The 27,067-nt window shown below is 37.1% G+C and overlaps 1 protein-coding gene and 1 long non-coding RNA gene across 3 annotated transcripts in view; one reads left to right on the top strand and one right to left on the bottom strand.

Moving 5' to 3' along the window:
- Positions 1-5,207: 5,207 nt before the first annotated feature.
- SH3BGRL (SH3 domain binding glutamate rich protein like) overlaps positions 5,208-27,067 on the bottom strand; it is a 91,134-nt gene continuing 69,274 nt past the window's right edge. For both annotated transcript variants that reach the window (XM_021080702.2, XM_021080701.2), the window contains exons 3-4: positions 13,860-13,940; positions 5,208-6,520 (exon numbers count right to left, since the gene is read on the bottom strand). In XM_021080702.2, the coding sequence (XP_020936361.1) occupies positions 6,488-6,520; positions 13,860-13,940 (114 nt within the window). In that variant the 3' untranslated portion in view covers positions 5,208-6,487. The remainder of the gene's footprint in view (positions 6,521-13,859; positions 13,941-27,067) is intronic.
- Positions 5,830-13,951, top strand: LOC146394675 (uncharacterized). The gene is made up of 2 exons (XR_014834759.1): positions 5,830-13,071; positions 13,634-13,951. It is a non-coding gene; the product is annotated as an uncharacterized LOC146394675 (long non-coding RNA).

The following is a 27,067-nucleotide window of genomic DNA, read 5'->3' as shown; positions in this document are numbered from 1 at the left end:
AAATAAAAATAAAACTTCACACACACACACAAATGTATGTAATTTCAGAACAACCCCTTAACTTTGTAACCTCTCAAGAATGTTCATTACTCTTATATAGTTTTATGGTAAAAACTATTATAAAATGTTGCCACCTCCCCCACATACATGGTTTTTATATACTTTCATATTCTTCTTCAAAATTACATTATTATTTAGCCTTTAGATCTCAATATATTAGAGAATCAAATTTTCATGTGTGTTTGAGTGTGTTATAATCAATTGATAATTTACATAATGTATCTTTGTATTCTTGATCATAGAAATATTTCTCCATTCATTCATTTAGGTCTTTCATAACTTTTGATGATTTTTTATAATTTTCTCCATAAAAGCCTTGTACATCTTCTTTGAATTATTGTACTAAGTATCATGTGTTTAGCTTCTGTGAATACATGTATTTATTTTTAGAAAGAAAAAAACAAAAAACAAAAAGATACATGCACCCATATGTTCATAGCAGCACTATTCCAAATAGCCAACATATGGAAACAACCTAAATGTTTATCGACAGATGAATGGATTAAGAAGATGTGGCACATATACACAATGGACTACTACTCAGCCATAAAAAGAATGAAATAATGTTATTTGCAGCAACATGGAGGCAACTAAATATTCTCATACTAAGTGGAGTCAGAAAGAGAAAGTCAGACACCACAGAATATCACCTATATGTGGAATCTAAAACATGGCACAAATGAACTTATCTACTACAGAACAAAAACGGACTCACAGACATGGAGGACAGACTTGTGGTTGCCAAGCGGGGGGGGGGAGGGAGTGGAAAGGACTGGGTGTTTGGGGTTAGTAGAGGAAACTATTATACGGAATGGATAAGCAATGAGGTCCTACTGTATAGCACAGGGAACTGTATCTAATTTCTTGTGACAGAAGATGATGGAAGATAATATGAGAATGAGAATTTGCATAAGTGTATGACTGGATCACTTTGCTGTACAAGAGAAATTGACAAAACACTGCAAATCAACTATACTTTATGTAGTTATGTATGAAAAAAAGATTATATTTCAATAATAACTGAGATGTAGCATATTTCAGATTTTAAAAAAAAGTGAGGGAGTGGAAATAAAATTGATAAAACAGATAAGGTCTCTCTCTGCCCCTTCCCCCATATTAATCCAGCAGTAATGCAGATTAATTAATCTTGTAGTACTACAAATTAAAAACTCAAAGTCTTTAAGACTATCAGTCAATTAAATGACCAATTTCTGAAATTGAGACCTCTTCTGTTCCTTCATTTTTTAGAAATAAATTAAAAATGTTTTCCATTTTTTGGCTGCCCAAAAGTTTATAGAGTTCCCAGGCCAGGGATCATATCTGAGTCCTGAGCCTTAGCTGCAGCTTTAACCCACTGTGCCAGGCCAGGGATGGGACCTGCATCCTTGTACTACAGAGAGGCCAATGATCCCATTGTGCCACAGTGGGAACTCCTGTCCCTTCATTTTTAACTTTGGTCATTAGATGAACCTTCCCATAGTATATTTTAATAAGAAACCTTGGAAGATCACCTACTTTTAAAACTGTATAATTTTGATAAAACTTTGGGGAAGTATTTTTCCCATATATCCCATGGCATGATAGGTTGGAGGGATTGAAGGCATATTGTATTTCCATGTACATCCCAAGCAGGTCAGGGACAATTTGTGGAGGAAACTGGATTTTACTATGAAAAGACAATCATGCTGTGCTTTTGTAATAGTGGAATAATAAGCATGGTAGAACTTCTCCCATCAAAACAGCAATTTGAGGAATTCCCATCATGGTTCAGCAGTAACAAACTCAACTAGTATCCATGAGGACACAGGTTCAATCCCTGTCCTCACTCTGGGTTAAGGATCCAGCATTGCCGTGAGCTGTGGTGTAGGTCCAGGTTCAGCTTGTATCCTGCATTCCTTGGGCTGTGGTGTAGGTTGACAGCTACAGTTCCAATTTGACCCCTAGCCTGGGAACTTCCATATGCCCCAGGTGCAGCCCTAAAAAGACAACAACAACAACAACAAAACGCAAGCAAGCAAACAAAACCCAAGCAATTTGACTGAAGAAAATTAATTTGAAAGTAACAGAAAGTTTCTGGAAGTTGTCTTAAGGGCATACCACTCTATTGGAAAAATAAATTTGACACCAGAAGAAACTTAATTCCACAGGAAGAAATAAAGAGAAACAAAATGGTAAACAAGGTTAATATGCATATAAAACCCCTCTATATTTATAGTTTTCTCCCTTGGGGTAATAAAATTATTCCTTTGGATATCAGACACCCTCATTTGAAGGGTTTTTAGATCCTTTTTTCTCCAGAGGAATCCCTTTTATATTTCATATAGTGGTTAAACAAAATTTAAGCATAAGGCTATGAGGTATCATAAGAAAGGAACTGAAGAGTTATTCCTCTAGTACAAGTGACAGAGGTGGGATGAGAGAACTATTTAGTGGTTTGTCACCTTATGCTGAAGATGATCTTAACTTAAAAGGCTGCCTGGCTGAGTAACGAAAAAACAGATGCTCGCTCCCTGTACCCAGGCACTGCTTGTCTGACCACCATTAGGTTCCATAATTTGGATGCTTGAATGGGCCATTAGGAAATGCAGGTATTTCCCACACCACCTAGAAGAGCCAAATGGTACAAGGAATTCCATTCAATCCTGGGGTTTCTGCCTGTCAGGAAAAAACTAGAATATCACCTTACTGCTTCCCAAGCCCTATTCCCTTATAAACATAGATCAAAGAGAATGTTTCAATCCTGCTTACTTCCATAACCCTATCCCAAGATCATGGTTTAATTTCATACATTCAAGTAGATGGTTATATATTGTTTCCTAAATGATGACAATGATGAAGCTCTTTCTAAACCTTCTTGTTCCTTGATTCTGGAAAACAACAGAGCTTTTACAATGGGGAAATGTGCCACTGGCCTAGGTTAGTGTGCTGGCTAGGATTTAGAGGGAACAGAGCAGACCAGAACACCAATGAAGGTGATGACTTTTGGGAGTGGGTATCTCAGAAAATGAGTACACACTCCCAACCTGAGAAAGTTGAGTCAAGAGCAACCTAAGAAACCAGGGGCTTTGTTGCTCATGGAATACCAAAAAGACCCAAACCACTTTCCCTCTGCTTTTTTTTCAGGCTTGTGTATTCACTGGGTTAATTATTGAAGCGTCCTGCCATCTCTTGGTGTTTAGTGTGTCTATAGGACAGTGGGACATCTTCAGTTCTTAAAAAGAGCCTCAGCATGGCCTTGAAGGCAAGTTCCTAATATTCAGAATTTCATTTACTTTTCTTATATCTATTAGACATATAGTCGGGTAGACTCAACAGACAAAAAAGATTTAAATTTGGGAAGATTCAATCTAACCATTTACTTTAAATATACATATATGTTAACTTTAAGGTATAGTCTTGTAGACATAAACATCTCAAAAATGTCATCTATTAATAAATGCTAGAGAGGGTGTGGAGAAAAGGGGATCCTCCTACACCATTGGTGGGAATGTAAGTTGGTGCAACCACTATGGAGGACAGTATGGAGGTTCCTTGAAAAAACTATGTATAGAACTACCATGTGCCACAGTGTGCATATGTGGAATGACTTGCCAATGGGGACTTGTTGCATAGCACAGGGAAATCTACCCAATACTCTGTGATAATATATAAGGGAAAAGAATAGATGTGTATACATGTATAACTGAATCACTTTGTTGTATGGAAGAAATTATCACAGCATCATAAATCAACTCTACTTCAAGAAAACTAAAAAAAATCTACCATATGATCCAGCAATCCCACACTTAGGCATATATCCAGAGAAAACCATATTTGAAAATATACATGCAGCCTGATGTTGACTGAAGCATTATTTACAATAGCCAAGACATGGAAGCAACCTAAATGTCCATCAACAGAGGAATGGATAAAGAAGATATGGTGCGCATATACAGTGGAATTTTACTCAGCCATATAAAAGAATGAAATAATGCCATTTGCAGCAACATGGATGGACCTAGAAATTATCATACTAAGTGAGGTAAGTCAGACAGAAAAAGACAAAACTCATATATCACTTATATGTGGAATCTAATAAAAAAAGACACAAAAGAACTTATTTACAAAAGAGAAACAAACCCACAGATTTCAATATCAAACTTATGGTTACCATAGGGGAAAGAGTGGAAGGGATGATTTAGGAGGAAGAGAATAACATATACACACTATTATAAAAAAATAGAAAATTAACAAGAACCTACTGTATAGCACAGGGAAATCTACTCAATAAGTTTGTAATAACCTATATGGGAAAAAATAACAGGTATATACTTTATAACTGATACACTTTGTTGTACACTTGAAAGTAATACAATGTTGTACAGCAAGTGTATGCCAACGATTTTTTTAAATGTCTATTTTTAAAGAATGCCTATTTTTTCTTTTTATTTTACTTGATTTACAATGTTCTGTCAATTTCTGCTATAACTGTTTTAGTATATTTTATTTTATTTTATCTTATCTTATTTATTTAGGTTCTATTCTAGAGCTGCACCCATGCGGTATATGGAGGTTCCCAGGCTAGGGGTCTAATCGGAGCTGTATCTGCCAGGCTATGCCACAGCCACAGCAATTCAGGATCCAAGCCATGTCTGCGACCTATACCACAGCTCACAGCAATGCCAGATCCTTAACCCACTGAGCAAGGCCAGGGGTTGAACCTGCAACCTCATGGTCCCTAGTCAGATTCATTAACCACTGATCCATGACAGGAACTCCAAAGAACGTCTATTTTTGACAGTTTTAAACTTATTTCATATTTAAATAAAGGTAAAAACACCCAGATAAAATATTGTAAATATCATCATCTGTATTTAATAAAGTACAGGAGAAAATATTGATTAAAACTTTTTTAGCATTTTCCAGAATTTATTTCAAAATATTCTTGTCTACTTTAGAGCTCTCCATAGCATATTTTTGTACACAAGAGAATAGTTCTTTGACTCTGGTGTATATTGCAAAAGTCAGAGCCCATAGAAGAAATTTAGAAATTTCATTCAAATTGTTTTCTTTCTGTTATTTTCTTTTCTCCTTCTCCATCCTCTAAAAAATGTATTACTGACCTAAAATTATTATTACATTATTTATAAACTCCATGAACACATAAATTGTGTTTCTGAAAGCACTGAGTTTATTTTAAATCATTTCATTAAGTTTGAATCTCAGTAAAAACAAAGCCATTTCTTCATTACATGTTGATTTTGTCAAAAAGCACAAACTTGCATACATCAAATGATAAGATAAACTAATTTGAAGTAAAAAGTGTTTTAGTAATAAAGTAATGTTGAAATAAAGTATAATATATATGTTTTCTGGGTGATTTAGGCCATAATATTTCTTGTCTTCTTAGAAATTTTCAGAATTAACATTTAAAAAATTGATCCTTTTATCTGATACTTATGCTACTCACTGGAATAGAGGCATAGAAAACATTCTCTCTACTTGGGTTAATGTTCTCATACAATATATGCCTAAGCTGAAACAAAAAGTTGAAATATCTGAGATAGTGGCTTTTGTGATCACAAATTGTTTTAAAAGGGAGAAAAGGAGTTACATCCTATTTTGCAATAGTTAATTAAAAGTCTGAGCTCTTTGCAAAAAGATGCCATTTTAAACTTATTTGCCATCCCACTTCCATAACATACATTTACATATTTAACTGGGATAAGCAACTTAGTAACATGATTGCATCATAGCTGTGTAGCCAAAAACTCGTCAACTGAATACATCTTTTTCTTTTCTTTTTTGTTGGGAGACCATCTATTCTGATCACTGAAATATGCAATGAAAGGCTACATTTAGAAGCCTAGAGAACCTGTGGTTTGGTACACAGAAGTTTCAACTACAAAAGAATGATGTTATAATTACCATAAGAAATTACAATGCCTCATGTATCATAAACATTATCTGCAACTACTTTTTAATCACAATAATTTCATATCAAAAGGTACATATTTTTGTTCAATAAAATAAATGAAGCCATTTGGGAACAAGAGACAGATTCTTTCTCACTCTCCTTTTAAAATTACTCAATGTAATTTTAAAGCTACAGGTATGCTACAGATATGCTTAAGCTGCAATAATAATAACAAAAAAAGGTAACAGGTGTTTGCTTTTAAAATCAATGAAATACATAAAATGCCTTCACAGACAACAATATTATTCCATTACATCTACTTAAAATTTTATGTTCACCTCCCATTTTCCTCATCATAACTTTCACATTTTAATTATGTATTCATTTTGATTGTTTGCATGTGAAAACGACAACTAATCTATGATTTCAACATTAAGCCTACTTATTTTAAAGCCAAGCTAATTTTGTTATTTTATAAAAGCAATGGAGACTTTTTTTCAAGATGCTTAAGGTGGTAAGTATGTTTAAGATTCACACTTGCTTCTTTGCCTGAGCTTCTGCTTCCTGAAATGAAAAACAAACAAAACAGATTTAAATATCACAAAGCAGACATCCATGTGCATTTCAGTTAAACTATATTACCTCAAATTACTAAAAAATATTCAAAATCAGAAAAATGACCTCTGGAAAAGGCTGATAAAAAATTCTTAACAGAAAAACTATAAAACAGAAACTTCTGCCTAGATACAGATGTAATAGAGAATAGTCTAGTCATTACTAATTGTTTGAAATAATTCCATAAAAACCAGTGATTTACAATTATAGTTGACATTTTATTTAAAAGCAGCTGATTTCCTTTTTGTATAATTTTCACAGAAAATGAGTTTTCTAAAACATTGTTACCTATAGTTTACAGTCAGTCGTTTTAATTAAAGTTTAAGTTACTTAGAAAATGTGCTATTTGCTACAATGTTGTTTTTCAATTTCAGGGCAGTAGGCTTGAAGAGAAAAGGTTTTCTTTCCTTTCCTGTGGACAGAGAGTACCTATAGCATTGGAACTCTGACCTATAGGTGTACTCTAGCACATAACAAAGCACTTGACACAAAATACACTTCAAGGAAAGTTTATGGAACAAAAACAGGTGGTAAGAGTGACTTCGTTGAAAGAAATGTCATATTTAAGTTGTAAAAATCATGTATTCTAGGCAATGTCACTCTAAACATAGAATAGTTGGCCTCAGAGAGTTCCTGTCTTGACTCAGTGGTTAGAGAATCTGACTGGGAACCATGAGGTTGCGGGTTTGATCCCTGGCTTTGCTCAGTGGGTTGAGAATCTGGTGTTGCCATGAGCTGTGGTGTGGGTTGCAGACGCGGCTCAGATCCTGTGTTGCTGTGGCTGGGGCATAGGCCAGTGGCTACAACTCCAATTATACCCCTAGCCTGGAACCTCCATATGCCATGGGAGTGGCCCTAGAAAAGGCAAAAAGACAAAAAAAAAAAAAAAAGTAAGAATACCTGGCCTTGGGAAGAGTGACAGCAGTTGAATATACCAAAATGAGCCTCTAATGCTAATCCAAAGAGAAGGGGAAAAAACAAAAAAGATGCCATATTTTTACCAAAAAAAGTTTGAAATGACAGAAAAAAGCAAACCAACCGACAAGGTAATTCATTTTTAACACATTCTTCAGAGAAGAGTTGCAATATATTACTGACTTACTTAAAACGCTTAGTCATCTCAATAGATGCATAAAAAGCATTTGACAAAGTCCAACATCCATTCATGATAAAAATTCTTACTAAAGCGGGTATACAGGGAACATACCTTAACATAATAAAAGCCATTTATGACAAACCCACAGCAAATATAATATTCTTGAGAAAAGACGAAAGCCTTCCCACTAAAATCTGGAACAAGACAAAGATGCCCACTCTCACCACTGTTATTCAACATAGAACTGGAAGTCCTAGCCACAGCAATCAGACAAACAAAAGAAATAAAAGGTATCCAAATTGGAAGAGAAGAGATAAAATCATCGCTGTATGCAGATTACATGATTCTATATATAGAAAACCCTGGGGACTAAACCCAAAAACTACCTGAACTGATCAACAAATTCAGCAAAGTAGCAGGATACAAGATTGACATTCAGAAATCAGTTGCAATTCTGTATATTAACAATGAAATATCAGAAAAGGAATACAAAAATGTGATACCTTTTAAAATTGCACCCCCAAAATATCAAATACCTGGGAATACACCTGACCAAGGAGGTGAAAGACTTATATGCCGAGAACTATAAAACATTAATCAAGGAAATTAAAGAGGATGCAAAGAAATGGAAAGATAGTCCATGCTCCTGGGTTGGAAAAATTAATATTATAAAAATGGCCATACAACTCAAAGCAATCTACAGATTCAATGTAATCCCTATCAAATTACCCATGACATTTTTCACAGAACTAGAACAAACAATCCAAAAATGTATGTAGAACCACAAGAGTCCCAGAATTGCTAGAGCAATCCTGAGGAAGAAAAACCAAACAAGAGGCATAACTCTCCCAGACTTCAAGCAAAATTATAAAACCACAGTAATCAAGACAGTGTAGAACCGGTACCATAACAGACATACAGACCAATGGAAGAGAATAGAGAACCCATAAATAAACCCAGACAGCCACAGTCAACTAATCTTTGACAGAGGAGGCAAGAATATAAAATGGGTAAAAGTCTTTTCAGCAAATGGTGCTGGGAAAACTGGACAGCCACATGTAAATCAATGAAACAGGAACACACCCTCACACCATGCACTAAACTCAAAATTGCTTAAATACTTAAATATAAGACAAGACCCAATCAAACTCCTCTAAGAGAACATAGGCAAAACATTCTCTGACATCAACCTTACAAACGTTTTCTAAGGTCAGTCTCTAAAAGCAACAGAAATAAAAGCAAAAATAAACCAATGGGACCTAATCAAACTGACAAGCTTTTGCACAGCAAAGGAAACCATAAAAAAACAAAAAGACAACCTATGGAATGGGAGAAACAGTTTCAAATGATGCAACTCACAACGGCTTAATCTCTAAACTATACAAACCACTTATAACTCTACAGCAAAAAAGCCAACAAGCCAATTGAAAAATGGGCAAAAGACCTGAATAGACATTTCTCCAAAGAAGATATACAGAAGGCCAACAAGCACATGGAAAACTGCTCAACATCCCTGATTATTAGAGAAATGCAAATCAAAACTACCACAAGATACCACCTCACGCCAGTCAGAATGGCCATCATTAATAAGTCCACAAATAACAAATCCTGGAGAGGGTGTGGAGAAAAGGAAACCCTCTTCTCTGCTGGTGGGAATGTAAACTGGTACAACCACTATGAAAAACAGTATGGAGGTACATCAGAAAACTACCTCCATATGACCCAGCAATCCCACTCTTGGGCGTATATATGGACAAAACTTTCCTTGAAAAAGACACATGCACCTGAATGTCATTGCTGCACTGTTCACAATAGCCATGACAAAGAAGCAACCTAAATATCCATCAACAGATGACTGGATTAAGAAGATTTGGTATATACACACAATGGAATACTACTCAGCCATAAAAAAGAACAAAATAATGCCATTTGCAGCACATGGATGAAACTAGAGACTCTCATACTGAGTGAAGTCAGAAAGAGAAAGACAAATACCATATGTTTTCACTTATATCTTGAATCTAATATATGGCACAAATGAAACTTTCCACAGAAAAGAAAATCATGGATGTGGAGAACATATGTGTGGTTGCCAAGAGGGAGGGGAAGGGATTGGGATGGACTGGGAATTTGGGGTTAATAGATGCAAACTATTTCCTTTGGAAAGGATAAGTAATGGGATCCTGCTGTATAGCACTGGGAACTATGTACAGTCACTTATGATGGAGCATGATAATGTGAGAAAAAAAAGAATGTATACATGTATGTGTGACTAGGTCACCTTGATGTACAGTAGAAAATTGACAGAGCACTGTAAACCAGCTAGAATTGAAAAAAATAAAAATCATTTAAAAAATGCTTAGTCAACAAAGGGCCCAAAATTCTGTTGAAATTTCTAATGCAGTGTTTGCCTGTCATCATGAATATATCTTAGACCCACATTATGCATTTTGTTTCATTTTGTAGAACAAGCTTCCAAATATTTCCTCACAGAACACAGTGAATTTTGTACTAAAACCCCTTCAATTGTCTAGCATATATAGTTGGAGAAGCAGTGGTAGAAAAATGTGAATATGTCCTACCAAGAAGTCTTTCTTCTTATCAGATCCTAATGCCTCTGAGTAACTAGCATTTTGGAGACAGCCTAGTTCCCTGAAGTCACATCACATGAATCTTTGTTGTAATTTATCATAAATTCCTTAATTTTCAGTTATTCTTATTAATGGAAGAAGTTACTAGCACAAAAATCCAAAGCAAAAGGCAATTCAAATTCTTTGTGATTTGTCTTTAGACAAATATTATTTACTTCTCTAATAAGTTTAATTCATTGAACATGTAAATTAAGCCAAAAGTCTTATTATTACCTAAAAGTAAGTATCCAGTATTTATAGAATCATGAATTATCTAATTAACCAGAGAGCTTTAGAAATCGGAATATGAAGTGTTCTCCCCCCCTACTCCCACTATAAACATCACTTATAAATGCGTTGGTTTTGAGTAAAAGCAATTCTTTACCTCATTATAAAATATCTTTTCACAAACTATCATTTTTAATGAGAGCTTGAGTTCATCTTGTGGATAAACTATTTTTGTTAACCTTTTTTTAGACATTTAACTTGTTTCCATTTTTTTAAGATAACATTTTTATTTATGTTTTTATCAAGGTTTTTCTGTGTATAGAATTATTTCATTAGGTTTTAATACCCAGTGAAATTGCTGGATGAAGGATTATAAATATTTTCAGTCCTTGATACACATTTGCCATTCTGGTTTTCAAATAGTAGTACCAATTTATACTATCACCAGTAATATATGAGAACATATGTTTCAATGCATCCTTCCCAGCATGAAGCATTATCACTTTATCTTCACTAATTTCACAGATGAATATCATATCTCATTTTATCACATTTCTTTTTTTATGAATACACTTTTCCAACATGAGTTAATTTGTTACATTTCTTATTTTGTATACTTTCTGTTCAGCCAGTTCTTTCAGGAAGCCTTATTGTCTTGCTAAATTAAAGGGGTAAAACTCTCAAAGCTGAGCTGAAAAATAGAAAAATAATCCTTCTTAAGTCAAATTTATCACTTTTAATCTTGAAAAAACCTATTAAATACTAACATTCAAAATCTCTCTATTACCAACCCACCCTTCAACTCCATTGTCAATTCACGCCTCTTCTAGCATCCCAATCTATCGGCTCCCTCTAGTTCAATCCTTGATAACATCTGCTGTTCTTTTACTCTATTCCTACTTCTAGGGTTAAACAAGTATTAAAAAAAAACAACACTATAAACAAGTTGACTGGCTCCACTATAGCCTCATCAACTCTACCTTCAACTGGGCCTTTCATCTTGCTCTGCCATCATTCCATTCATAATCTTAGCCTACTCTTTAGCTTATTTTCAGCAAGAGAATCCTTTCAATTCACCTCAAATTTCCCATCACTCTTAGCAGATATTCTTTATTCCTACCTCATACTAAGTTTTTGAAATGTGAACTTCCCTAACCTCCTCAGACATTACAATTTTGATTTTCAGCCCTCTTTCCTCATTCTTTCCAATCTCAGAAGAAAATTGTATGCCCTCTCTTTCCAAGACTAACTCCTCCTTTGGATCATTCCTTTTTCTGTTTCCTCCATGACTTTTGCTTCATTTCCCAATCACCCAGGTTAGAAGCCTCAGATATAGCTTCAGTCCTTCCCTGTTCTTTACATACATAAGCATTTCATAAATTGCCAAATCCTAAAAAAAAAGTGATTTTTCTGTGTGTCCTAAATCTGTCTTATCCTTTCTATGACTGCTATCCCACGTTAGGCCTTCTCCATTGTTTTCCTGGATTCCTAAGGCACCCTCTAATGGGTCAGCCCACCTCTAATATCTAATTTTTCCCAATGTTTCACAATCTACACAGATACCAAATTTTATTTCTTAAGACAAAGATTAAATCACATCTTAAAATACACAGATAATCACATCATTGTCTCCCCTCATCCCCTACCATGGTTTTTAGATGCCTAGAGGATAATGCCAAAAGTGTCCAGCACATAATTCATAATCTGGCTCTAACCTACCTAGCCAATCTAACCTCCTAATGCATCCTCCTTTATTTAATGTGCCCTATACTGGATTCATGCTACACTATACTCTGCTCTCTGAACATACCATCAGGTGCAGCTACATCCCAACGCAGTGGTTCCTGTTGCTGCCTCTGTGAAGGATGCCTAGTGTTACTTCAGTGTTTTGGAATCCCTAACAGTTCAAATGTCACTTCTTCTATGAAACCTTCCCCAAACTCCTTAGCAATAATTTATGATTATTTCACCTAGATGCCTACTGCATTCACACCAATCATATACAATTCGCCATAGTATATCATAATTATCTGTAGACATATTTGTCATATAATTATTTGTATACATGTCCCTCACTAGGTCATAAACACTTTGAAGGTAACTATGTTGTATTCTCTGTATTTGCCTTACCATAAAATCAAGTCAATGTTTGACAATATTTACTGAATGAATAAATGAAAGAATGAACCTACTTTTCATTGAAGGAGAGTCATCATTCATGGAAAGACTATCCTTCCTTTCATACTCCCTTTAATATGTACTGAAATCAATTACTTAACTTGGGTTTTACTAACTGGCTTAAAGAAAAATGTCTTACCTAATATTTTCTACAACCTGAAATATACAATGCTTAAAATAAGATATTTTATCCATGGGAAAAGACAGTTTGGGAAGAAAATGGAATTTCATAGTGATTCAGACAATAATGCCTGTAATGGTCTCTAGTGAAAACAAAGACAATAACAGAGGTTCTCAAAATTAGAGAAGGAGCTGAAGTTTGAAGAATCTATTTAACGTAAAATTAGCTTCTAAGAGCAAACTATAAAGTGATAGAGTAGGGGACATACTTTTTGATTAAACCAGCCTGTGTGGAAAAGAAATACAGTAAAAGGCAAAGATATATTCAAAGACCATAGGTTAAAGACATTTTGTTAAATAGGCAACTTAATTTTTAAATTTTTTTTCTTTACATGGTCTCCCTGGGAATACTGCCACTTGAAAAATAATTTGTGAGGAAAAGAATTCGTATATATATATGACTGGGTCACTATGCTGTACAGCAAAATTGGCACAACACTGTAGATCAATGACACTTTAATAAAAATAAGTTAAATTAAAAAAATTATTTGTTGTTGGCAGAGGAAAAGTTCCAAATTCAGCCAGAAATTTAGTGGCCAGTTTTGAGACTCAACTGTTCTTAGCTAATTTGAATGGGTGACTCTCGCATAAAAGACAACAGATACTGCCAAGAAGATTACTATGAACTCCAATGCTTTCTGTCCGTGTAGAACTGTGTGTGACAACTTGTATAATGGAGTCTTTAAAATTGCTAACCACTAATTTGTGAATGGGTTAATGAGAAATTTGCTGCTTTAGGCAGCTTGATAGGGAAGCTGCCCTGCCTACCTCCTATCCATATACTTTATGTATTTGATTATGCATATATGTCTGCCCTACTAGGGATTAAGTGCATGCAGAGCAGAGACATTTCCTTTTAACTATGTTGCACTGCCTATGGCTTAATCTGAGTACTTAGTAAAGGTGGAAATCTTACTGATTAAAAAACTTAGCCACAATAAAATGGCCTATAAAGAGGGAAAAAAAGGAGTCATACCTTTGAACCAGGTGGGGCCTTCAAGCCTAAAAAGGCATACACTGCATTATTTTCTCTGGCTTCAAAGAAGGCATCATAGTCCTTGGTAAAAAGAAGGTAAAAAAAATTAACAATATGCAACCAAAAAAGGAAAAAAATGGGGACATTAATTCAAAATGACCTGACTGGTCCATATCCTTGGGGGCAGACATGCTAACTAAATTCAATAATGCTAAGATGCAAGGCTTATTGGATCCCAATTAATGTAGGTTAAAAGATATGCTGTTCTGTGAGGCATAAATTACAAAATGGCTTATTTCGTATCACTTAGAATTTCATCTGCCTCAGGACATTCAGCTTACTCCACAGCCAAAAGAAGCCAACTATTTGCCAGTAAGAGGTTGCTTATTTTTGGTAGGAGGTGAGTTCCAGTTTACCATTATTTCTCTCCCATTATTTATTAAGGTATTGTGATAAATTCATTTGAGTAATTATATATATATGAAGGTATTATGTGTATGTATATATATATATATATATATATATTATGTCTTCAGAATCTATGGTAGACCAGCTATTAGATAGATATGTCCATGGCCATAAGAGTAGTAAATCTGTTTTGTGTTTGGAGGAAGGGTATGAGATTTTCATGAACTATGACTGGAAGAGCAAACAATCCACTAAAAGATTTCAATCCAAAGATTCAATAAAAGCCTCACATGACTTAATTTGTTTGGGCTTCCCACTGTCATCCTCTAAACTACCACACATGCTGCAAAACAAACAGAAATGACTAAATTTGACTATGACATGTAATCAAGAGCAAACCTACTTAGAAAACGCAGCCATTTTCTACACCTGGTCATTGATGATTTAAAACACACAGAGATAGTAGTTCTCACTGTGGCTCAGTGGGTTACAAACCCTACCAGTATCCATGAGGATGTGGGTTCTATTCCTGGCTTTGCTTACTGGGTTAATGATCCAGTGTTGCCAGGATCTGTGCTGTAGTTTGCAGATGTGGCTCAGATCCTACATTGCTATGGCTGTGGCATAGACTGGCAGCTGCAGCTCCAATTGGACCCCTGGCTTGGAAACTTCCATATGTTACAGGTGCAGCGCTAAAAGAAAAAGAAAAAGAAATTAAAAAAAAAAAAAAAACACACAGAGGTAAGTCTGGCATTTTGGCTGATTTACTAGAAGTAAAAGGAACTCATAATTTGCTGGCTTCTCTAGAGATTCCCTTACCAACAGATCAATTACAAGGTTATTTTCTAGCACATATAATTCCTGATATTTGAAGGATCTGGAAGTATAAAATTTAGGGCCTTGCAAGCTATTGGTGACCCTAAATATGAACCTCATCCCAGAATTTCTATCTTGTTTAGAGACTCTTTTAACACAGTCAGTATTGTTTAGAACCACTAAGGTCTCCTCAAAGCATCTTTTTATGTACCCTACATGTTGACAAAGGAATAAATCATAAACAACATGCATTTATGAGCAGCCTCCTATACTCTTTGAATTTACCACTCAGAAGTGAAACTAACTGGATCTTGATATAAAGTCCATGCTATGACACATTATCTATAAGCTGTTCGGATAAACAAATAATATATATCATATCTACACTCAATCCCTTGGAAGTAATCTCAAAATGCTGGTTAAAAGAACCCAACAGTTATATGAGAGATATTTCCTAATATCATCAAATCAATAAAAAGAGCCTATGTCAGTCGTTAAATTCATGTGACAGAAAGAAGATCTTCAAATATATTGAAACCTGATTATAAAATACTATGTAAGGTAATCTAGTTATCTCTGTTTCAGGTATTTAGTACTAAAGGTACATTATCTATTGGCCTTGAACTTAGAAAACACAAATGCATTCCTAACTCTGAGAGAAAAGAACACCAGTTTCTCAATTAAGCCAGATTAACTAATTTATTGTGCAAATATGAATTAAGCACTACTGGATGGCAATCACTGTTCTTGATGCTAAGAATGCAAGAGTAACAGACTGGGACACCATCTGCTTTTTCTATAGGAATTCTCTTGAGGGAAAATAAAAATACTTACATCTCTGGGATTCCAATAACATTAATCCAGAACAAATTCTACTATATATTGTTATTATAGCAATTATTTCATGGGAATATGCTTTAGTTCTTCATATACATAGCATAAGCTCTCTCAAAACAAAGATTACCCTTAAACACTTTTGTATCTTCTATAGCAGAGCTTCATCTATGTTGGCAGGGTAATTATTTCAGTCACATCTTAATCTAGAAATAAGAACCTAAGATATAGCTCAGTAATTCTCAAAAGGAGGTAATTTTCCCCCAGGGACACTTGGCATAGTCTGGAAACACTTTTGTTTTTTTCACAGCTGGGAGGTGCTACTAGCACACAAGGATATAAGCCAGGGATGCTGCTAAACATCTTACTATGCACAGGGAAGCCCCCACAAACCCAAAATGTCAGTAGTGCCAAGGTTGGGAAACATTGAGATAGTTTAAAGAAGGGAAATTAATATGAAGAACCACTTACAAAGCATTATAGAGCTGAAAGTAAGATAGGAGGTGGTGAGGCAACCCAGAGACTAGCAATAGCAGGAAGCTGCTACCACAGCTATTACTGAAGGGAAAAGTGGAGAAGGTGGTATTACAGAGCTAGTACCACAAAGGAGATGTAACCACTGTCTTGGACATTCCAGAAACAAGAAGGAGAAGGATACCTTGGCTTATCTTCTCCTCCTTCCCTTCACTCTTCCAACCGTGCCTCCTATTATCAGCCAAACCTAATTGGCAGCCATTGGCAGTGGACACTGGGAAATGTTATTTCCTTAGGTCAGCCCCCCAAAATACAGAATTAAGGAAGAAGAAAACAAGGATGGGATTTTTCAGTAAACATGAAAATGAATAACACAGTGGCTTAATAAAAAGAGTAAGATCTTCAGAGTAAGACAGGTCTAGGTTTAAATCCTACCTGTATCACTTACTAGTAATGTGATTTAGGAAGTCAGATAAGGTCTTCTAGGCCACAATTTCTTCATCTATAAAATAGGAATAATAATACCTACCTCATGGTATTAGTATAAGAATTGACTAATATAGTACACATAAAGCATATAGCACAAAGCTGACACATAATATGCCTTCTGTGAATGATTGCTATATATGTTTCTCCCTAAGAGTCTGCATAGGGATGAATCTTAATTCTTCTTATTATTAAACTCCTAACTCAGTGTCTGGCACACAGCAAACACTAAATAGAAATTGGATTCCTTTTCCATTAACAAATATTTGTTTGGTTTGAGTTTCACCTCTTGCCCCTTCTTTTCCATCTTCCCATTTCTCAGTGATACTTGCCTTTTTCCCATAACATACTCCATTCCCTTGCAGTGTGGCTTCCAAGGGATAAATAAACCAGGAAAATGTGGCTTCTCAAACATTACCATTATAATTCAAAACGTTTTTTTAAAAGCCAAATTGAAATTCTGCTTCAAAAGGGCAAGTTAAGATAACATATGCTGGCTTAGATCGGATTGCATAACCTCTGAGGCCTCTTCCAGCCCCTGAGAGTCAAAAATTTGCAGAAATTTCAAATATAGAGGCAATGAGGTTTCAATATTTAAATGAATGTCCTAATTGCCCTTTCCTTATTTGCAGAGTGTGTCTTTACACATTTGCCCCATTTGCAGCAACAGAAGAAATATTTAGGACGCTCCCCAGGACTGACAAATTCAGTTCAGAGAAAATATTTTATGCTAATAGGCTTCTAAATTTTGCCATACACCCTCCTAGATGCTATGAATTGGTATATAAAAGGATATCCAGGAGAATGTGGATCAAGATGGCGGAGGAGTTAAGAGGTCACGCTCACCTTCTCCCACAAACACATCAAAAAATACATCTTGGAGTTCCCGTCGTGGTGCAGTGGTTAACGAATCCGACTAAGAACCATGAGGTTGCGGGTTCGGTCCCTGGCCTTGCTCAGTGGGTTAAGGATCCGGCGTTGCCGTGAGCTGTGGTGTAGGTTGCAGACGCGGCTCGGATCCCGCGTTGCTGTGGCTCTGGCGTAGGCCGGTGGCTACAGCTCCGATTCGACCCCTAGCCTGGGAACCTCCATATGCCGTGGGAGCGGCCCAAGAAATAGCAACAATAACAACAACAACAACAAAAAGACAAAAGACAAAAAAAAAATACATCTACATGTAAAATGACTCACACAGAACATCTACTGAATGCTGGCAGAAGAACTTAAACCTCCAAAAAGGGCAAGAAACTCTTGACATAACTGGCTAGAACAAAAGAAAAAGAGAGAGAGAGAGAGAGAGAAAAGGAATTAGGATGGGACTAGCATGCCTGAGAGGGAGCTGTGAAGGAGAAAAGGAACCCACAGCCTGGGAAGCCACCCAATGACCAGGAGATCAGCCAAAATGGAGGGACCTCAAAGTCACTGAGAAAAGTACCGCAGCTGGACTGAGGAGGGCAAAGTAGAGTGAGGGCCACACAGATCATCTGCACCACCATCTGGGACACCACAGCCTGACACACTCGGGCAGGGGCTGGGCCCTGAGACTCAGGCTCCTGAGGTCAGTTCCAGGGAGAGTACATGGTTGGCTGTGTGGGGACAGCCTAAGGGGCTAAGGAGTGCTGTGCCATGGGCAGGGAAGCAATGTGCTATGGGCTGGGAGTGGAATGCCATGGCAGAGGGAACCTGGGAGAAGGTCTGGGCAGGCAGGAGAGGCAAGGGACCACTGTTGGGGAGGGTGAGAGGAGGAGGGGCGGACCACCAAAGGAATCTCCCTGTGCACCCTCAGGCTCTCTCAGGGCAGGGTGCCTCTGGTGAAGGCTACAGGTGGTGAGAAGCCACTAGCTCAGGCCATGGGAGTCCAGACACTTCTGGTGCAGGCTAGGGGTGGCTGGGAACCTCTTGTTTGTGCTAAGGGCAGCAGGGGGCTAAGTTTGATGGGGTGACTGTTGCATGATATACAGGCAGCAGGTACAGACCAAGGTGGTCATCTTGGAGGCCAGAGGGAGGCATGGCCTGCCACCACTGGGGGCCTGTGAGTGGGCTCCACCTGTGTCCCCAGTCAGCTCAACGGTTTACAAAAAAAAAAAAAAGAGGGCACTGCAATCAAACACCACACATTATTGCTCTCACCCCCTTGGGAACTACACACTGGCCCTATAGCTGCCACTGCCAAAAACTCTGGGCAGCACCCAGATGATTGATCACTGTCCTTTCCCAAGACCCTACAACTAGGAGCAGCTGGTACAGCACCTCCTGTGTGGGCTAATTGGGACAGGGTGCTTTTTGCAAGGTCTAGAGCAAACCACCACAGTTATCTCTGACTCCAGAGGTGGGTGTGGCCCACCACCACTAGGTATCCCTGAACAAGAACAACTTGCAGCCCCAACCACCTCAGAGGGCACAACAAAGGAGGACATTATGACAAAACACCACATGTCGCTCTCGCTCCCCTGGGAGCATACTCGGCCCTGCTGCTGCCACTGCCAAACACTCTGGGCAGTGCCCAGATGCTTAATCACCGGCCCTTCCCAGGAACCTACAACTAGGAGAAGATGGTGTAACACCTCCTGTGTGGACTAAGTGAGATAGGGTGCTTCTTGCATGGTCTGCAGGTGGAGGGGCAAACCACCATAGTTAATACTGACTACAGAGATGGCCATGGCCCACTACCAATAGGGGTCCCTGAACAGGCACCGCATATAGCTCCAAGCACCTCAGAGGAGGGCACTGCAATTGAACACTACCTGTTGTTGATTTCACTCCCCTGGAAACTCACACAACCTGCTGCTGCCATTGCCAAATGCTCTGGGCACCTCATAAATCTGCCTAGGCTCATTATCACTTCCCAGGGCTCTGCAACTAGAGTAGCCAGCGGCACCTTCCTGCAGGTCCTTGCTGCCATTAAGAGCCCAGCAACCAGGCACTGACTACTAGCCCTACCCATTGCCTACTTCTCCCTGAAAACACGCTCAGCACCCTGGGAATAACAGCCTGCTCATACCAAAGAGAGATACAGCAAATATTCAAAACTCCAATGCCAGAAATAAATAGTAACACCCCACAAAATACAAAGGGGTTCTCTTGCATAGAAGTACTCCTCCAAGACTATAGTTTGGCTTCCTTAAACTCACAGAAAAAGAAAAATATAAGCAAGATGAAGAAGCTCAGGAATCATTCCCAGTGAAAAGAACAGGAAAATTCACCTGAAGCAGCAAACAAAATGGAACTCTGCGGTCTGACAGACACTGAGTTCAAAAGGGAGGTATTGAAAATACTGAAGAAATTAAGGCAGAATATCAGTGAATTAAGAGTGTATATAAACAGTAATGCAGATTCCTTCAGAAAAGAAATAGAAACTATAAGAAGGAACAGAGAAAAACTAGAAAATTAATTTGCAGAGATGCAAACTGAGCTAAAGGCACTAAAGACCAGAATGAATAATGCAGAGGAATGAATTAGTGACTTGGAATATAGAATAATGGAAATCACCCAATCAGGACAGCAGACAGAAAACCAAATGAAAGAACCCTAAAACAATATTAGAGATCAATGGGATAATATAAAGTGGGTCAATCTAAACATAATAGGAATTCCAGAAAGAGAAGAAAAAGAAAAGGGGATTGAAAATATATTTGAAGAAATTGTGGCTGAAAACTTTCCAAATCTAAAGGAAACCGATATCAAGGTACAGAAAGCACAGAGGGCCCCAAACAAGTTGAACTCAAACAGGACCACACCAAGACATATTATAATAAAAATGGCAAAATTAAAGACAAAGAGAGGATTCTAAAGGTAGCAAGAGAAAAGCAAAGTGTTAATTATAAGGGAACCCCCAGAAGGCTATCAGCTGATTTCTCTACAGAAACACTACAGGCCTGGAGTTCCCGTCATGGCACAGGGGAAATGAATCCAACTAGGAACCATGAGGTTGCGGGTTTGATCCTTTGCCTCGCTCAGTCGGTTAAGGATCCAGCATTGCTGTGAGCTGTGGTGTAGGTCCCAGATGATTCTTGGATCTGTCATTCCTATGGCTATGGTGTAGGCCAGCAGCAACAGCTCCAATTCGACCCCTATCCTGGGAACTTCCATATGCTGCAGATGCAGCCCTAAAAAGACAAAAGAAAAAAAAACTTTAAAAATTAAAAAAAAAGAAACACTACAGGCCAGAAGGGAGTGGCATGATACATTTAAAGTGCTGAAAGGAAAAAATTTGCAACCTAGAATACTCTATCCAGCTAGACTATCATTTAAAATAGAAGGAAAAATAAAGAATTTCTCCAACAAACAAAAGCTAAAAGTGTACAGAAATACTAAACCCATTATAAAAGAAAAACTGAAAGGGCTTCTTTAAATAAAAAAAGACGTAAGAAGAAATAGATGGAAGAAACCACAATTGGAGAGCAATCACTTGAATTAGCCATCATAGAGATCTAAAAGAGGAAAAGAAAAAAACTACTGTGAAAGTGAGGATAAACACAAGGAACAGCAAAAGGATACACATTTGAAAACCTAGAAGAAATGGATAACTTTCTAGAGACTTACAGCCTGCCAAAACTGAATCAAGAATAAATAGATCAACTGAATAGACCAATCACTAGAAATGAAATTGAATATGTTATAACAAAGACACTCTCTACAAACAAAAGTCCAGGACCAGTTGGCTTCAAAAGTGAATTGTTCTAAACATACAAAGAGGAATATATAACCATTCTGCTTAAACTTTTCCAAAAGGTTGAAGAAGAAGGAACACTCCCAATGACATTCTATGAAGCCACCATCATCCTAATATAAAAACCAGACAAAGACACCACCAAAAAATAAAACTATATGCCAATATCTTTGATGATCATGGACACAAAAATTCTCAACAAAAGTTTAGCCAACAAAATTCAACAATATAGAAAAAAGATCATATACCATGACCAAGTGGGATTCATCCCAGGTTCACAAGGATGGTTTAATATATGCAAATTAATCAACATTTTACACCACATTAACAAAAGAAAAGTAAAAAACCACATGATAATCTCAATATATACAGAAAAAGCATTTGAAAAATATAACATCCATTCAAGATATAAAGTCTTAACCAAAGTGAGTATAGGGGGAACATACCTTAACATAATAAAAGCCATTTACAACAAACAGCAAGTATAATATTCAATGGAGTCAAGCTAAAAGCCTTCCCGCTAAAATCTGGAACAAGACAAGGATGCCCACTCTCACCAGTTTTACTCAACATAGTATTGGAAGTCCTAGCCACAGCAATCAGACAAACAAATGAAATAAAATGTATCAAAATAGGAAGAGAAGAGGTAAAACTGTCACTGTTTGCAGATGACATGATACTATATATAAAAAACCCTAAGGACTCAACCCAAAAACTACTTAAACTGATCAAAAAATTCAGCAAAGTAGAAGGATATAAGATTAACATTCAGAAATCAGGCACATTCTGTATACTAAAAATGAAATATTAGAAAAGGATTACAAAAATACAATACCTTTTAAAATTGCACCTCAAAAAATCAAATACCTCGGAATACACCCAACCAAGGAGGTAAAACACTTATATGCTGAGAACTATAAACTATAATCAAAGAAATTAAAGAACAGGTAAAGAAATGGAAAGATATTCCATGTTCATGGATTGGAAAAATCAATATTGTAAAAATGGCCATACTAACCCAAAGCAATCTACAGATTCAATGCCATCCCTATCAAATCACCCATGGCATTTTTCACAGAACTAACAATCCAAAAATTTATATGGAACCACAAAGGTCCCAGAATTTCCAAAGCAATCCTGAGGAACAAAAACCAAGCAGGAGGAACAGCTCTCCCAGACTTCAGGCAATATTACAAAGCCACAGTATTCAAGATGGTGTGGTATTGTTACCGAAAGAGACATACAGACCAATGGAACAGAATAGAGAACTGGGTTACCATGCTGTACAGCAGAAAAAAAAATGTATTTGGGAAATAACAACTGATTACAATTTTTAAAAATGTTTATTAAAAGGAATAGAGAACCCAAAATAAACCCAGACACCTACAGTCAATTAATCTTTGACAAAGGAGGCAAGAGTAAAATGGAAAAATGACAGTCTTTTCAGCAAGTGCACTGGGAAAACTGGACAGCCACATGTAAATCAAAGAAACTGGAACACCCTCACACCATGCACTAAAGAAACTTAAAAGGGCTTAAAGACTTTGATGTAAGACAAGACACCATCAAACTCATAGAAGAGAACAAACATTCCCTGACATCAACCTTACAAATGTTTTCTCCCAAGGCAACAGAAATAAAAGCAAAAATAAACCAATGGGACCTAAACAAACTGACAAGCATTTGCACAGCAAAGGAAACCATAAAAAAACAAAAATGCAACCTATGGAATGGGAGAAATAGTTTCAAATGATGCAACTCACAACGGCTTAATCTCTAAACTATACAAACCACTTATACAACTCAAAAGCGAAAAAGCCTACCACCCAATGGAAAAATGGGCAAAAGACTTGAATAGACATTTCTCTGAAGAACATATACAGATGGCCAACAGGCACAGGAAAAATGCTCAACATCCCTGATTATTAGAGAAATGCAAATCAAAACCACCATGAGATACCACCTCACACCAGTCAGAATGGCCATAATTAATAAGTCCACAAATAAATCCTGGAGAGGGTGTGGAGAAAAGGAAACCCTCTTGCACTGCTGGTGGGAATGTAAATTGGTACAACCACTATGAAAACCAGTATGGAGGTATCTCAGAAAATTATATATAGAATTGCCATATGACCCATAAATCCCACTCTTGGGCGTATATATGGACAAAACTTTCCTTGAAAAAGACACACGTACCCTCACGTTCATTGCAGCACTATTCACAATAGCCAAGACATGGAAACAACCTAAATGTCCATCAACAGATGTCTGGGTTAAGAAAATGTGGTATATATACACAACGGAATACTACTCAGCCATAAAAAAGAACAAAATAATGCCATTTGCAGCAGCATGGATGGAACCAGAGACTCTCATACTAAGTGAAGTAAGTCAGAAAGAGAAAGACAAATACCACATTATATCACTTACATCTGGAATCTATATATGGCACAAATGAAACTTTCCACAGAAAACCAAATCATGGACATGGAGAACAGACTTGTGGTTGCCAAGCAGGAGGAGGTCAGAGTGCGATGGATTGGGAAGTTGGGGTTAATAAATGCAAGCAAATGCCTTTGGAATGGATAAGCAATGAGATCTTGCTGGTCTGTACTTAAACATGCACAAGTAATATTTTTTCTTTTTTTTCTTAACTTTTTTTTAAATTATTTTATTTTTTTTCCTCACTGTACAGCATGGGGATCAAGTGATCCTTACATGTATACATTTTTCCCCCACCCTTTGTTCCATTGCGATATGAGTACCTAGACATAGTTCTCAATGCTACTCTGCAGGATCGCCTTGTAAATCTATTCTAAGTTGTATCCGAAAACCCCAAGCTCCCAATCGCTCTCACTCCCTCCCTCTCCCATTGGGCAGCCACAAGTCTATTCTCCAAGCCCATGATTTTCTTTTCTGTGGAAAGGTTCATTTGTGCTGGATATTAGATTCCAGTTATAAGTGATATCATATGGTATTTGTCTTTGCCTTTCTGGCTCATTTCACTCAGGATGAGAGTCTCTAGTTCCATCCATGTTGCTGCAAATGGCATTATGTCATCATTTTTTATGGCTGAGTAGTATTCCACTGTGTATATATACCACCTCTTCCAAATCCAATCATCTGTTGATGGACATTTGGGTTGTTTCCATGTCCTGGCTGTTGTGAGTAGTGCTGCAATGAATATAAGGGTGCATGTGTCTCTTTTAAGTGGAGTTTTGTCCGGATAGATGCCCAAGAGTGGGATTGTGGGGTCATATGTAAGTTCTATGGATAGATTTCTAAGGTATCTCCAAACTGTTCTCCATAGTGGCTGTACCAGTTGACATTCCCACCAGCAGTGCAGGAGGGTTCCCTTTTCTCCACAGCCCCTCCAGCACTTGTTATTTGTGGACTTATTAATGATGGCCATTCTGACTGGTGTGAGGTGATATTTCATGGTAGTTTTGATTTGCATTTCGCTTATAATCAGTGATGTTGAGCATTTCATGTGCTTGCTTGACATCTGTATATCTTTCTTGGAGAACATTCTATTCAGGTCTTTTGCCCATTTTTCCATTGATTGATTGGCTTTTTTGCTGTTGGGTTGTATAAGTTGTTTATATATTCTAGAGATGAAGCCCTTGTCCATTGCATCACTTGAACCTATTTTCTCCCATTCTGAAAGTTGTCTTTTTGTTTTCTTTTGGGTTTCCTTTGCTGTGCAAAATCTCGTCAGTTTGATGAGGTCCCATGGGTTTATTTTTGCTCTCATTTCTATTGCTTTGGGAGGCTGACCTGAGAAAATATTCATGATGTTGATGTCCGAGAGTGTTTTGCCTATGTTCTCTTCTAGGAGTTTGATGGTGTCTTGTCTTAAATATTTAAGTCTTTCAGCCATTTGGAGTTTATTTTTGTGCATGGTGTGAGGGTGTGTTCTAGTTTCATTGCTTTGCATGCAGCTGTCCAGGTTTCCCAGCAATGCTTGCTGAATAGACTTTCTTTTTCCCATTTTATGTTCTTGCCTCCCTTGTCAAAGATTAATTGACCAGAGGTGTCAGGGTTTATTTCTGGGTTCTCTATTCTGTTCCATTGGTCTGTCTGTCTGTTTTGATACCAGTACCACACTGTTTTGATGACTGTGGCTTTGTAGTATTTCTTGAAGTCTGGAAAAGTTATGCTCCCTGCTTGGTTTTTGTTTCTCAGGATTGCTTTGGCAATTCTGGGTCTTTTGTGGTTCCATATAAATGTTTGGATTGTTTGTTCTAGTTCTGTGAAAAAGGTCATGGGTAATTTGATAGGGATTGCATTGGATCTTTAGATTGCTTTGGGGAGTATGGCCATTTTCACAATATTGATTTTTCCAATCCAGGAACATGGAATATCTTTCCATTTCTTTACATCTTCTTTGATTTCCTTGATTAAGGTTCCATAGTTCTCAGCATATAAGTCCTTTACCTCCATGGTCAGGTGTATTCCGAGGTATTTGATTTTGTGAGGTGCAATTTTAAAAGGTATTGTATTTTTTGTATTCCTTTTCTAATATTTCATTGCTGGTATACAGAAATGCGACTGACTTCTGAATGTTAATCTTATATCTTGCTACTTTACTGAATTTATTAATCAGTTCAAGGAGTTTTGGGGTTGAGTCCTTAGGATTTTCTATGCATCGTATCATGTCGTCTGTATACAGTGACAGTTGTATCTCTTCTCTTCCTATATGGATGCCTTTTATTTCTTTTGTTTGTCTAATTGCTGTGGCTAGGACTTCCAGTACTATGTTCAAGAGCAGTGGTGAGAGTGGGCATCCCTGTCTTGTTCCAGATTTGAGTGAGAAGGCTTTCAGTTTTTCCCCATTGAGTATTATATTTGCTGTGGGTTTATCATAAATGGCTTTGATCATGTTCAGGAATGTCAGGAATGTTCCCTCTATACCCACTTTGGCCATGGTCTTGATCATGAAGGGATGTTGGACTTTGTCAAATGCTTTTTCTCCATCTATTGAGATGATCATATAGATTTTGACTTTTCTTTTGTTAATACGGTGTTTGACATTGACTGATTAGCCTATGTTGAACCATCCTTGTGAACCTGGGATGAAGCCTACCTGGTCATGGTGTATGATTTTTTTGATATGTTGTTGGATTCAGTTGGCTAAGATTTTGTTGAGAATTTTTGCATCTATATTCATCAATGATATTGGCTGACAGTTTTCTTTTTTGGTGGTATCTTTGCCTGGTTTTGGAATAAGGGTGATAGTGGAATCATAGAATGTCTTTGGGAGTATTCTTTCTCCTTCAAACTTTTGAAAAAATTTAAGGAGGATGAGCACCAGATTCTCTTTATATGTTTGATAGAATTCACCTGTGAAGCCATCTGGTCCTGGACTTTTATTTGTAGGGAGTGTTTTTACAACTTCTTCAATTTCATTTCTAGTGATCAGTCTGTTCAGTTGGTCTGTTTCTTGTTGATTCAGTTTTGGCAGGCTGTAAGATTCTAGAAAACTGTCAACTTCTTCCAGATTGTCAAATTTGTTGGCATA

Source organism: Sus scrofa, chromosome X (genome assembly GCF_054392235.1).
Source record: "Sus scrofa isolate SSC_HxYL_T2T_F1_AM1 chromosome X, Sscrofa_HxYL_maternal_Yorkshire_Landrace_v2.0, whole genome shotgun sequence".
Lineage (NCBI taxonomy): Eukaryota > Metazoa > Chordata > Mammalia > Artiodactyla > Suidae > Sus > Sus scrofa.
This window is presented reverse-complemented; position numbering and strand designations above follow the sequence as displayed.